Source organism: Protopterus annectens, chromosome 2.part2 (assembly GCF_019279795.1).
Source record: "Protopterus annectens isolate FY-2018-M chromosome 2.part2, PAN1.0, whole genome shotgun sequence".
Lineage (NCBI taxonomy): Eukaryota > Metazoa > Chordata > Ceratodontiformes > Protopteridae > Protopterus > Protopterus annectens.
In genome coordinates, this window is record NC_056730.1 from 715,288,456 (window position 1) to 715,303,095 (window position 14,640).

The following is a 14,640-nucleotide window of genomic DNA, read 5'->3' on the forward strand; positions in this document are numbered from 1 at the left end:
TATATATATATATATATATATATATATATATATATATATATATTTAAATATTATTAGACAAGATCTAAAAAAAAATGGAGACAGTGGTGAAAACAGGAAGATTCAGAGTTTTCAACATGAATTTGTTAATCAGGTAAGTGAAATGATCTTCAAATCCTTTTCAACAATGATGGGGGCCACAGGGGCAAGGGTATATACAAAACGTATAGATGGTTTATAGCAGCCAATCTTTCAGCAAGTTTACGGGGGATGAAAAAAATGTGAGTAATCTGGCAAAAACCTATGCAGACTTGATGAAAACATATAAACTCCACACTGACAGTGATTGGATATCAAGAGTGAATCCAAATCCTGAAGCTGTCAGACAGGGATCATAACCACCGAACCATAACGCATGTGCTGGAGGAACCGGAGGGGTTGTGCAAACCTTAAATCTGTCACAGTGAACGAGAAGAAAGGGTTCCTCACATCAAAGACCCTGGACCAGCAAAACGGCTCAGGCTGAAGTCAATCAAACTGGAAAGAGATCTGGGATAGGAATCCAATACACGAAAAACTCAAGGACCGGAAATGATACAGTGTTAAAATGTACAATGAAAATTTTTAATTCCATTCTGGAGATTCTAATAATCTGTTTCAAGAGTAGAAGATATAAGCTGCATATGTCTGGCCTACTGGCTTGGAATCCACCAGTTATGGAAAGTGTCATAACAAAGGTATTTAGTACTATCATTAACATAATTCATTAAAAAAAGAAAGTGTAAACTAAATTTTAGACTGTTCTCTAATCCAACATAAAAAGGCACACATAATTTACATGAGCTCGACCTTACTGTGTACTATATAGTTATACAATCTATGGAAATGCGAGTGTGGTATAACATGACTGCTGAAAATACAAGGTTTACTTTCAACTCCAATTCACATCTTATCTATACATTTCTGTTGTACACAATGGTTATATACTAAACTCATTCTGTTTATTTCAGCAGCATACACGGATATGAACAATTTTCTGTTATCTCGAGATAGGTACTGTGGCTTTGCCATTTTCTATTATGACCGACACAACAAATAACTTTATACATCACTATACCACTGTATTTGTGTTATAGTAAAATCATTATATAAATATCATGAATTGTAGCAATTTAGATTTACACTGTCCTATTTTCAGTACATTGTTTTACATTCATACCTGTCAACTGTCTGGATTTTCACAAAATATCCAGATTTCTGCCTCATATTTTTGGTCTGTTCCTCATAAAATTTGTTGCTTTCTGGCAAATCATTGAGAACTTAAGTCACTAAATAATTACAGGCATTTGAGTTTCAGACTTCATACCCGTCAGAAAATGTACAATATGAAGCCTGTTATTCTATAAACTTTTTAAGTTTATAAGTGCAATATTTAAAAAGGGTCTATTTTGGGGCCTTTGTCCATAATTCTAGCCTGGAAAGGTTCAGAGGTATGTTTCACGTACTGAATTATTTGTAACTTCATTGCTTAAACATATTATATTACTATTATTTATGTTTTGGAGCAATACTCCCCAGACTCGACGTGAAATGGAACCTCCAAGTAGATATTCTCAGCAAACAAATTTAGAATACAAAAAATAACTTCATGGCTTTGTCCTTGAACATATCTCAGCCAGAAAGTTCCTTACAGTGTCATTAGAAACTCTGGCCAGACGGCGGCATCCTCTCAGAATTTAAAAGCAGTTTCTTACTGGGCCTACCCTAATCTTCATATCTCTTCTTGACTAGACATTATTTTGGCAAGTATGAAGAAATAAAAGTAGGAAGGGCTACACTCTACTTTTCATAGTTATCTTTCACAACTGAGTATAAATTGAAGTGTGGAAAATTCTGTATTTCCTACTTATCTTTAACCACCAAGTGAATTGCGGGGAAAAAAAATAAATCCCAAAGTAGCAAACCTTGTTTGTGGCTTTATGGAGGAAGCTGGGTGAGCAGGAAAGCAGGCTTGTCTGAAGTTCTTTTGAAGAGCTGAGTCAATAGTGAGCACCAATGCAACAGTGTACCTCCTTTGAAAAAAAAATCTCTGCCAGCAGGTCCTTGACTTTATTAGAATAACTTCCAAGTTCAGTAACTCAGGAAGGGTAAACAGGTTTATTTCAGGTAGCCATGGACACCAAACCAGTCATTCTGACGTACATTAGAACATGGTGTAGTACTGCAGATACCCTAAAAGTCAAGGTACCCTTAAAACACAGTAAAGGCTGCTACTCCTCTATCAAAATTAGGTTTAAGAGGATAAGGAATGGACTTGCCAGTTTTCTTTAACAGCAAATAATGCAGAGGCAAGCATGTAGGCATGTTAGGTTTGTAACAAGCTTGTCATCTTTGCCTAGGATTAATGAAATGGAAGTATTTCACAGGAAAATCATTTTGCAAGACACAAAACTGGAAGTGCTGATCAGAGCTTCTCATAAAAAGACAGGTAAACTGATGTCTAATTCTGAAACATGATCTCCATCTAGTGTAAGAGAAGAATGAGTTCTCCTCACATCAAAGATCCCAGACCTCCGAAACGCTTCTGGCGGAAGTCAATACGATTTAAAATGGAATTCACTAGTTCACAGAAAGCCAAGGGTGCTGAATGATGAGCTTTCACCACAAAATAGCTAAAACTACGTGCCCTAGACAATGAGTAACTTACAGGTAGAGGTATCTAGACAATCAGAAGCAACAAGCAGATAAAAACAGGTACTGAACCTATTTCAGCATATTCTTTAACAGGACAGAGAGATTCAACTGAGTTTGGAATGCCAATTTCTCAATTTTCAAGAAAGAATATATGTATTTGTCTGGTTATTGGCACTATGGATTATGGAGTTGTTAACTAGCCATTCCCTGTGGTCCAATGGTCTAGGGTTTGATTCTCTTAGCCTACACTGCCTAACCATGTGACTCTGAGCAAGTCATTCAACCAGACAATGCTCTTAACCTGAAGCTGCACAAGGTCCAAGGAGTTCAGTGTTCTATCCAAAATACAAATAAAATACAATAGCTGTAGGAAAATTATCAAAGCATTGTTCACTCTTTTGTTTGTTTGTGTCTTTCGGCTTTTCCCGGTTAGGGGTCGCCACAGCGGAACTCCGGTCCGCTAAGGATTAACAGTAGATTTTTACATGCCGAGTTGCCAGCCCTGACGCACAACCTTCAATAAAGGTATGCCCATTCACGCAGTATCCACACAGAAGACGCTCTAGCTGAGAATCAAACAGGACAATGTCATACTGTGAGGCGACAACGCTACCGCAGCACAACCACCATTAATTCAAGAAAACTCTATAATGGTTTTCTTCTGAATCATCTCTTTCCAATCACTGAAGAAATCCTGGGGATCAGTTATGATCTGCACATTGTGGTAATAACTACAGTTCAAGAAGCATACAAATTATAGCTTCATAGGTTCAAAGTACTAGGCTAGCTGCCCTTGTGGATCATTTTAAGCCTAACCAATTTCCCCTTAGTGGAGAATCAAACATTATATCTCTTTACTGTGAGATAAATGTCTTAACCATTGTGCCTCCCCCCAATCTTATCAGCCTATGACAAAGTCTTACCTCTTTGCATGTTATTAATCGCAAACGAGCACATCACACCGGAAGGGCATTTGTAGCATAAGCTGTGCAGCCTTTAATGAATTCCTGGGAAAGTATTTTTTTTTCTTTTGCAATTAGTCTGATTCCATCACTGAAACAATAATTACAGTTCAACATTTAAATAAACAAAATTCTAAGACTTGCTTGAGCTTGCAAACAGCCAAGATTGGTCCCTCCATGGAAGTTGACCTCACCAGTTCAGAAACACTGACTTAGCCAATTATGCCTGATATCAGCAATGCTATAGGATAACTAACTGCAAATCAAAGACTTTGAATGCTGCTTTGAATAAAATTCACTGCTTGACATGATTCTCAAACCATTTTTTCCATGGGATAAAACCTCAGAGAACCATCATGTGGGGAGCTGCACCCTTTCACCCTCCCACTTAGCATACCTCTCAACCTCTTAGTGCAAGAAATCTGGACAAAGCCTGAAATAATAGGGTGACAAAGTCCCAAAATAGTTACACATTTTAAATATTGTTGCAAACTAAGAAGGTTGCTAGAATAACAGGATTTGTGTTAGAATGCATCTTTCTGAAGGCTATGAAGTCTGAAACTTAAATACATTGTCATTATTTAGTAACTTTATTCCTTAGATCATACCAGTGATTTGTCAAAAAACACAAATTATTTGAGGAACCAACCAAAAGTATTAGGCAAAAATCTGAGCATTCTGTGAAAATCTGTAGTTGAGTGGTATGCCACTTAATAAAATCATCACTGCATGCTGGGAGAAGGCAGATTTGTTTTCTCTTGCAGTGATCCCTTATCACTGTATGATTCTGATCTGCTGTACACACAGGTTGATGGCTAAAAAAGAAGCAGGAAGAAGGAAAATGTAAGGTGCACAATTGCTACAAGCTAAATCATGGTTACCTACAAACAAACGGACACAGTTAATCTGGGTAAGGCAAAACAGCTTCAACATGCAAACTGCCTGATGAGCTACATATTTTGATTAGTTGGCTAAGCACACTTAGCAAATGTCTCTTTGCAAAGGTTTTGGAAACGTACTGATATAGCTGTGATTTGCTCAGTAACATGGTATCCAAGTGGAGAATAAGGGAACTGAACCCAAGACTGTGGGCCAAATTTCATAAGCAGCTCACAGTCACTATCCTATGTTGCCAGAAGAGGATTAAGTGACAACTAGCAAAATCTAATTGGTTGGATCCACTGAACAGAAACATCATCTCAACTGCCACAATGAATACTTAAACTCATTGTGCCACTCACTGACATCCAGGAAACGATCAGTTATCAGTCTGCAAAAAAAGCTGCACACACCTTCAAAGCTGTAAGACTTGCTATGAAAAAGTCCATTTGTGAGCACCCCCAACTCAACTGTTCTACAGTAACACCACATATGCAGTAAATATTACTGCTGTTTTTCATGGACAGACAATGAAATTCTGAATTAAGACGGTCAGACTGTACACAAAAAACACATTACTTCAAAGAATTTGTTACTTCTCATTTAGAAAAAACATGTTTTTTCTTTATATTATGATCAGTGACACAGACTTTCATTTTTTCTGGGAAAAATGCAAGTAAATCCCAAATTTGGACTATCTGAAAACTGAAAAAAAAAACCAGGGGATTTTGATGGACTTTGGCATTTCTGATAACATAAAGTTTTTAGTACTACATCACTCAATTTTTAGTAAAAAAAATCTTTATTCTTTTAAACTATAGAAAACTACTTGATAGAGTTTAGGCCACACAAGGAGCACTACAGCATTCAGGTTTGACCATAAATGCAGATTTTAAAAGCCAGTAATGCACTAAATGGGGACTGGGATTGGCCGATCGCATTCTCCAACACTTTGATCCCAGGGAAGTGGCCCCCTTTGCTTCACCCCTGCTTTTAGACTGCTCATTTATAAACATACTAAAAATTTTACCAAAAAACAGAATGAAATTAGACATGAAAATAAAAGTTGAATTTCATTATTTTAATAACTGTAAAATATTGTCCTTATCTATCACTCAGTAACACACCATTAAATTCAGTCCTACTGCCACTATGGTTGTGCATATTCTGAACAAATGGAACAATCACCTTTTTGTTCTCAGGAAATATCTGGCATTAGAAAACAAACTAGAAAACAGCAAAACAGTGTTCCAAGTCTACAGGGTGGCTGCCAGAACATAGTACACTATGAAGATATGTTTGTGCTAGAAAGACAATACTGCCATTATGCTCTCACACTTTCAGAGAACATGACTTTGAATTACTGTTTTCTGTAGCCTTCATAGTGTAATGCACAGCTGTTTTTTCTTGCAAGGAGGCTAAGTGTCAGTTAGCAGTCCAGCCTCGCATTATTTGGTTCAAATCCTAGCTGGTGTACTGGCTGCATATAGTTCACATTTTACTACCATTGTTGTTATTCCCTACCCACCTCCCCCTTGCTTCATACACTCAGGATGCTATCCTATCACCCCTGCTCACTGCTAAGTCTACCAGCCCCACCTTTATAATCCCTCAGACTAAATCCAATTTTTTTCGGGCTGGGACCAGTGTGGAACCTAAGGAAGTCCCTGGTAATTGCTTCTATGAGGGGGAAGGATTTTTTATGGTATAACCTACCCTCTCGTCCCTCCCTTTCTCCCACATATGACTATGCCTCTTATCATGGACCCTGCCTCTCCCTCAGGAGTACCCGGATGTATTTCCCTCCCCCCAGGATAGGCATACCCATTCCTCCTTGACAGCATCTCAGACAACCAAACTGCTAATTGAACCTTAGATGCCCTGACCGTAGTCAGAGCTTTATCCCTCTATCCCACGGCACCGGCTTTACACAGTATATATATTCACCTTGGATCCATGTAGGTTTTCACTGAGGTATTTGGTTCCTCCCACATTCCAAAGACAAGCAGGTAGGTCAATTAATGCTCCATAGTGTGTGTGTGTGTGTGTGTGTGTGTGTGTGTGTGTGTGTGTGTGTGTGTGTGTGTGTGTGTGTGCGAGTGAGAGAGAGACAGAGCATCCTAAGATGGAACATTGTCCCATCCAGCACCATTTCTCTCCTGATCTCAACTGGTTTCTAGACTCCACAACAATTTAACCTTGAAATGGATTGACTGTGTACTGAAAATGGATAGTATCTTTCTTGAAAAAGAACCCTTCTGTTAAAGACTTACCAGGCTGCCAGGTTGAGCTTTGGATTGAGGCGTGGAAGTCGGAGAACTGACAAAGTCTCCTGATAGTGCATCAAGTGCATCAATTGCATCATTTTCACTTGTTGATTTCTGTTCAACAAACAAATAAAATGTTCTGAGTATGAATTCATTCAGTTAACATGCATTAACAAAATATTCCCTCAGTTAAAAAAAACACACACAAGGCCAAATTGCTTTAAACAACTTTTTTTTTTTTTTAATTCTGAAAGAAATTATTTTAGTATTAAGTGCCACTTTTACACAATTATAATTTGGTATTGACAAACTCAGATAAAAAAATCTACAGGAGGAGGGTCAACATTTGTAAAAAAAGATGCAGTGCTGGGAACTACAACTAAGTATGGTTGGAAAGTAAAAACAGAGCAGATTATTAAGTACTCAGAAGGAACAGCAGGAAAACAATGATGTGTAAGCCACAAAAAGTTGAGCATCTTTGTCCACAAATAGATTAGGTTTCCTTGGAAGTAACACAATCCACATCAACAATGATATGTAAATATTCAAATCATATAACTATTACGGTCACATGACTACTAAAAATCAGCTGACTACCAAAATTATATGATTATTAAAATCATACAATTGCATAAAAAATTATTTAATAACTTACAAATAAATACCATGGTTATAAGAAAACTCTGAATTTAACTGACTACAGAACTGAGTGTGTGTTTTTTAACGGGGGGGGGGGGGGCTTGACTTCCTGATTGGGACTATGTGCTGAACTATAACTGTTCCACTCACAAGCATATTCTGTTATTTAGTGGTGCTTGAGTGTTGTGGTACTTAAAATAGTTATAGGCTATTAACAACTTATTTATTTGGGCAGAGAGATTAAAATATAAAAATTTAATTAAGAGTTTGTACCTGATTTCTACGGATTCTTTAAATTCATATGTTCTTAAAGATTTGATTAATCATAAATAATTGGGTAAATGTATAATTTCTGGGTATTGTTAATAAATTCTTATTTAGAACATAGATGAATTAATTGTAAGCATTTGGAAGATTTAAGTTAAACTTTAAACAGTAAATTGTTTAACTCAAACTGAATGCCCATGCAGTAATGGACCAGGATTAAGGCCCCTTTCTGAATTTAGATATTTATTTGCAGTCGGACATAAAAAGTAAGGACAGTGAGAAAGTAAGGATGAAAACAAGGGAGATAAGGCTGATCATTCGGAAGTTCAATAAAAATAATGGTCAAAAGCAAGCCAGGAAAAGTTTACTTTTTAAGCTGGTTAAAACCCCAGTTAATAGGAAAAAGAGTTGGGGGTGAAGAAAAAGAATGTCAGTAAATGTTCCACATTGACAAATCTACTAGAAGAAATGAAGTTCATCAAGTGTTATTTCAATCTGTTAATAGGGAACAACGTGAACAAACTAGGAAAATAGATGTGGTCGAGTCTAAAGTTTTTTTGTGGATAACCCATTGGTTATGTACTCTCTTTCAGGGATATATACAACTGAATGAAAACAAAAAGGGGCCAGCACCAGGAAATTGAAGCAGAGAATTTTTATTGTTACCAGACTGGTTTCAGCATATAGCTTTCCTCAGTGGTTATACATGGTTAGGCAGCACAAGAACTGCATTTAAATACAGTGTCCAATGAAGCAATAAATGACATAATTTCCTGTAAAGAAGACCTGATTAGAAGTAGTGCAAATAGATCTTATGTGCATAAATCATGTAAAATTATGCAATATGCCCAAAAATAAAAATAAAAAAACAAAAATAAAAAACATAGTAAATTGCATTCAAAAATACACAGCACAACCCCCAAGTTATAAACACAATATTACAATTTATCATTCAGACCTGGTGGAAAAAGACCACCCAATTTGATTATCCATTTCTTTTCTTTTGTGTTTAGTAGGTTTGTGCCACCCTGTTTTGAAGGATTTGTTTCCCAAAATTCTATCTATAATTGTAAATGGGAATTTAGCTGTTTTGTGAATCAAGGAATGCCTATACAAGGCATTAGTCATTCTGGCATTCCTGATGTCTCCTAGATGTTTGGATATCCGACATCTAAACTGCCTAGATGTTTGTCCAATGTAAAATGCTTGACATGTACATGTGGCCAAATAAATGACCCAATCAGTTCCACAATTTGCGAAGCAGTTGATGTCAAATAATTTACCTGTATTCTTGCTGGTAAAGTTTTTGGTCTTAAACATAAATTTGCAAAAGGAACAATGCCCACACGGGTAACACCCCACTAGTTTTTCCCCGGAGAGAGTAGTTTGATGATAGGTGATGATCTGGCACATGATCTTTTTGTAATGTGAAAAGTGTGACCCTAATGTTTTCCCCTTTCGGTATGAGAATTGACATCTATCACCCACCCAATCGTCAAGTCGTGTGTTACTTACAATATATACAACTGACTTAGAACGTGCTGTAATAAAGGGAGTACACAGTTGTTGTACTAACAAATCTGATTGTTCTAATGTTTCAAAATGTGTTGTGGTAAATTATGATAATACAATTTTAGTTACTGCGGAAATTTTTTCAGAGTGTTTTGCTACATAATTTGACATTGGATGCAACCAATATCAGGTATAAGAAAAGAAACTTAGATCAAAGAAAATATAATAATTTGAGTGAAGATTTTTTGGTTGAAGGGTGTAGCTTGAATTGTAAGAGGCTTACACCATTAGTGGTTTTTCTATCTCCTAATTCTATTAGGTTATTAAAGGAGACTGAAGCTGAACATAGTTCGGCTAATATCAGTAAACTTCAATGTTTGATTCACTCTAGTAAACATGACTCTGTTTTGAATACAGAAAATTTGGATGAAAAAAATCTGTAGTCTTCTATAACTGGAAGTATTTCATATAACTCTTCTTCTGATGGCATAATGGTAGAAATGAAGGATGGCATGTGACTTTGCGAGTAAGAAAGCTTAAAAGAGCTTTGGGTAGGTTAATTAGTGAAGACAGAGATATTAATAAACACAACAAAGAGCCTGGTTTTATTTCTGGAAAAGTATGTTATTCTGAAGGACTGGTAACAGAGAACTCAACTATAAAATGCATTACTAGTCAAATAAAATCATTGAATAAAGAGTATATTACAGTTTCCTAGTGAAGAGGGTTGACGCTGATTGTTTAGATTTAACTGATTGCTTAGATCTTTTACCAAGGTTAACTAGGGTTAAACTGACTAGTATTAAATTTATTTTGCAATGACGTAGTAATGACTTCAGATATACACCATTAAATAAGAGGAAAAAACGCAGTTCTTAATGAAATGGAGTATTTTGAAACTTCAAACTCCGAGTTTGAATTATGGGAAATCCTCCATAGGTCGTGTTGCTTGGATTACCAGTGGTCAAAGGTAAAATTATTTAATAACTGGCTAAGACAACATTGTTAAAAAAACTGGGAAAATTATGCTTATGATTTAAAAAGGTTTTCAGGGGACAGAGTTTATGTAATTACTATGGATCAAAGGTTCTGTCAGACTTGTTTAGAAATTGTGCTGAATGTTTTTTTTTGGGGGGGTGGCTCACATGAGAAGATCCATTTGTGCAACAGAAACAGAAAATTTAAAAAGATCTTTAAAATGTATGTATTGTAAAGCCCAAAATCTGGGGAATAAAGGAATAAAGTTAAAAATGTACCTTCTGAGGGGTATGAGTTTACTGCAGTTATTGAGACATGGAATTCATCTGATTTACAAATGACAGGATATAACAAATATGAATGCTTAATACGCAAGAGAGATAGGGGAGGTAACTTTATGGGTTAGAAATTTAATTTCTTGTAAAGACTATCGCGAAGTTGGAGTATGTATTAGTCCAGGCCTATGGAATATTGTTAAATGATCCTATGACACAAACATTTTCATACACCTACAATGGATTCAGATACTTACTATAAGTATTTACCAATATTATGAATGAATTTAGATTATAGAAATCAGGTACTGATAGGTGACTAATTATCCCAACAAAAACTGGCAAGTAAATACAAGAAATAATTGTGAAAGAGAATGTATTGAGATTCAAGTACCTACATATTACAGAAAGAGAATGTATTGAGATTCAAGTACTATATATTACAGAACTGATTTTGGAACTGACTTGAGATAGTAATATCCCAGACTTGTAAGATATGGATAATCTTAAATTTAATTGAAGATATTCAGGTTTCTCTGCCTCCAGAATTTACTGATTATTTGTCCTTCTCAGTTGAAATAACTGCTAAAGATAAATCTGCAGTATAAACCAACCATTATAATTATAGTCTAAATAATTATTATCAGTTAAACAGCAATTTGCTATCTTTGGACTGGATAGAGATGGCTGATTCAGTTGCTGGTGGTTATACCAATACAGAATCTCTACTGTATAGCAATGTAGTTGAGACAACTTGTTATCAACAATAAATTCCAAAAATATGGTCGAATTATAATTTCACAAGAACCGTTGACCAAAGAAACAATACAAGCTGCTTAAAACACCTTGGGAAAACATGGAGGATAAATACCACAGGATAAAAAACAGGAAAACAGTTCCATGTAGTTACTAAATAAACAAGATTTCATTAGCACTTTTGTTCCTTCTTTATTAAATGGAATTTCCTCCGAAATGTCTCAGTAAAATCAAATCAGTATTTTTAAAGCAAACCCACCAAAATGTCTAAACAGCCAATGAGAAAGCTCAAAAAAAGAAGCTAACATTACGTGACTAACAAAAATTATTATTTGAATAGATTATATAAATAGGATAAAGAGGGCTTCATGTATGTTCTGTAATTTCCAAATAAGTTTAATAAAAAAGTTAAGGTGGAGAAGTAAGGAAATATTGTTAAGTATAAGAAATGAAAAAAAAAATGAAAATCTGTTGGCAAACGATAACTCAAACAAAAAATATAAGTATATTAATTATTTCAGGAATAAAAAGTACAGTTGTGTACCTACCATAAATGTAGATGTTTGAGTGTATTCACTGTTGCAGTCATTACACTAGGATTATCCTGCTGGCAGGCTACCCGCAGTCGGCCTGAATTCCAAAGTCTAGGTCCGTCATTGGTTGCTGTCGCCTCTTCCCTGACGTCAGTGCGCCAGGGGTATAAAAGATGCAGCTGACGCCATTTTCTTCAGTTTTTCTTGCCCCAGATGTCAGGTACCCCCAAATTGGTAGGCTGAAAAAATAAGTATGCATGCACAAAAATAAACATTTCCTTCATCTACAAGCAAATACACCACATAGGTTGTATAGGATAGAGAAGTACAGATACGTCCCAGCAAAGTAAAGGGGGATGGTGGGTGGGTAACCTGGACTGCAACAGTGCATACACTGGAACATCTACATTTATGGTAGGTACACAACGGTACTATGTTCATCGTGTTTCACTGTTGCAGTCATTACACTTGGGTTGAATCCCAAAGCTGAGGTTGGGTGGCTGGGTCTAAACAGGATTAGGAGAGGCTATAAGGCCCTGCAGAACTGCAGTGGCAAAGCCTGCTCTGGATTTAGAGTACAGAGGTAAGTGGTAGTGCTTGGTAAAAGTGTACACTGAACTCCAAGTTGCAGCCTCTAAAATGTCTTTGGTTGGTACTCCTCTGAGGAAGGCTGCTGAAGTGGCTGCTGCTCTGGTTGAGTGAGGCCTAATACCCTTAGGCACTGATTTGCCACGAAGTGAATAGCAGAGACAAATGCAGTGGCCTATCCTTTTTGAAATAGTCTGCTTTGAGATAGCCTTTCCTTGTGATCCTGCAGCATTATGCTAGTAAGAGTTGCTCAGTCTTTCTGAAAGCTTCAGTACTGTCCAAGTAGAAGCGTAGCTGTCTGTGTATGTCCAAAGAATGCAGGAGTCTCTCACCCTTATTCTGTGGGTTTGGATAAAAGGTAGGCAAATGAATAGTTTGGTTAAGGGCCACACTGGACATTACCTTAGGCATAAATGTCGGGTTCGTCCTCAGAGAAACCCTGTCTGGATGGAAAATGATAAAAGGTTCCACAGCCATGAGTGCCTGTAACTCTGAGACTTGTCTTGCAGAGGTTATTGCTAGGAGCAGAGCTGTCTTCCAAGATCAGAACTTTATTTCAGCAGTATTGGCTGGCTCAAAAGGTGGCAGTGTGAGTTTTTCCAAGACATAATTGAGACCCCATGCAGGTATTGGGTGCTCTCCTTGGAGGTCTTATGTTTTTGGCCCCTCTGAGGTACTGTCTTAACAACAGATGTGAAAAAATTGGTGGTTCCGTATTGTAATGAGCTGAAATGGCAGAGGCATGGATTTTGACTGATGAAAAGGATAGGCCTTTGCTCAGCATCTCAGTTAGATATTGTAAAATCTGAGGGATATTTGGTACAAACGTGAGAATTCCTTGTGCCTGGTTCCAAGCACAGAATCTTTTCCATTTTTCAGCATAAGATTTTCTGGTACTGGGCCTCCTGGCCTCCAAAATAACACCCATCACTACTTTAGAGAGAGGTGTGTTCTGAATGGCTACATTATCCGCCATGCTGCCAGATTTAGGGTTCTGAGTTGGCTGTGCAGGATCTGATTGTTTCGTTGGGTCAGTAAATGAGGAATTAGAGGCAATGCCCAGGCTGTGCCTTGAGACAAGCTCTTTAGGATTGGGTACCAGTGCTGGCGGGACCAGTCTGGAGCAATCAGAATCATTTTTGGCTTCTCTTGTCTGACCTTTAGGAGTACCTTGGGGAGGAAAGGTAGAGGAGGAAAGGCATATACTGTTAGGGTTTTCCAGCTGAATGATAGAGCATCCACTTTCCATGCTTGATTGTGATATGTCCTTGTGCAGAATCTCTGTAGTTGGCAGTTGTGAGGGGAGGCAAATAGATCTATGTCTGGGCATCCCCATTTCTTTACTGTCATGCTGAAGACTTGTGGATCCAGTTTCCACTCGTGGGGATCCGTGAGGTTTCTGCTTAGTTAGTCTGCCAGAGTATTTTTCTTTCCTGGCAGGAACTGTGCTTGCAGGTGTACCTGATAAGTCAATGCTGTGTCCCACAAGGTCATGGCTTGTCTGCAAAGGGGATAGGAATGAGTGCCTCCCTGTTTGTTTATGTACCACATGACTGTAGTATTGTCCGTTCTTATCAGTAGTGATCCTTGAAAGCTGTCAGGGCATTCTGAACAGCCAGCATCTCTTCTTGATTGATATGAAGGTGACTTTGGCTTGTGGCCCATGTGCCCTGAATACATTTTCCTGCCATGTGGGCCCCCCAGGCATAATCTGAAGCATCTGTTGTTATTGACCGCCTGGCTGTGGGTTGGGTGAATGGCTGTCCTTTGTTGTGGTGACAGGCCTGTGCCCACCATCGGAACTCCTGTTGCAGGCAAGGAATGATGGTAATTAATGTTTCCAGGCTGTGACAACGTTGAGTCCAAACACTTTTTAGATACCATTGTAGTTTCCTCATATGCAGTCTGGCATATGGAATTAGCAGAATGCAGGATGTCATGAAGCCCAAAGCCTGCAGATTTTTTCTTGCAGATAACTGGATCTTTGTTGTCAACATTTTGAAGTAAGAAGTCAGTTGCCTTTGTTTGTCTGGTGTAAGATAAGCCATCTGGGCAGTTGTATTTAAGCTTGCACCCAGGAATATTATCTCTTGAGAGGGTACTAGTTTTGATTTCGTTTACTGTGTACCTTAGGCAAATTAGTCATCTTTTTACAAACGCCAGATGCCTTAGTAGAATGTACTCGTTCTCTGCTTGAATAAGGCAGTTGTCCAAGTAAGGATATATTTGAATTCCTCTTTGTCTGCAAAATGCAATTACTTGTGCCAGGCATTTTGTGAAGACCCTGGGTGCAGTAGATAAGCCAAAGAGC

General features: G+C 37.5%; 1 protein-coding gene across 8 annotated transcripts in view; it reads right to left on the reverse strand.

The window, feature by feature from the left end:
• Nucleotides 1–14,640, reverse strand: part of CAST (calpastatin) — a 1,327,899-nt gene that overhangs the window by 136,408 nt on the left and 1,176,851 nt on the right. For all 8 annotated transcript variants that reach the window (XM_044064116.1, XM_044064117.1, XM_044064120.1 and 5 more), the window contains one exon: nt 6,788–6,895. In XM_044064116.1, coding sequence (XP_043920051.1) covers nt 6,788–6,895 — 108 coding nt within the window. The remainder of the gene's footprint in view (nt 1–6,787; nt 6,896–14,640) is intronic.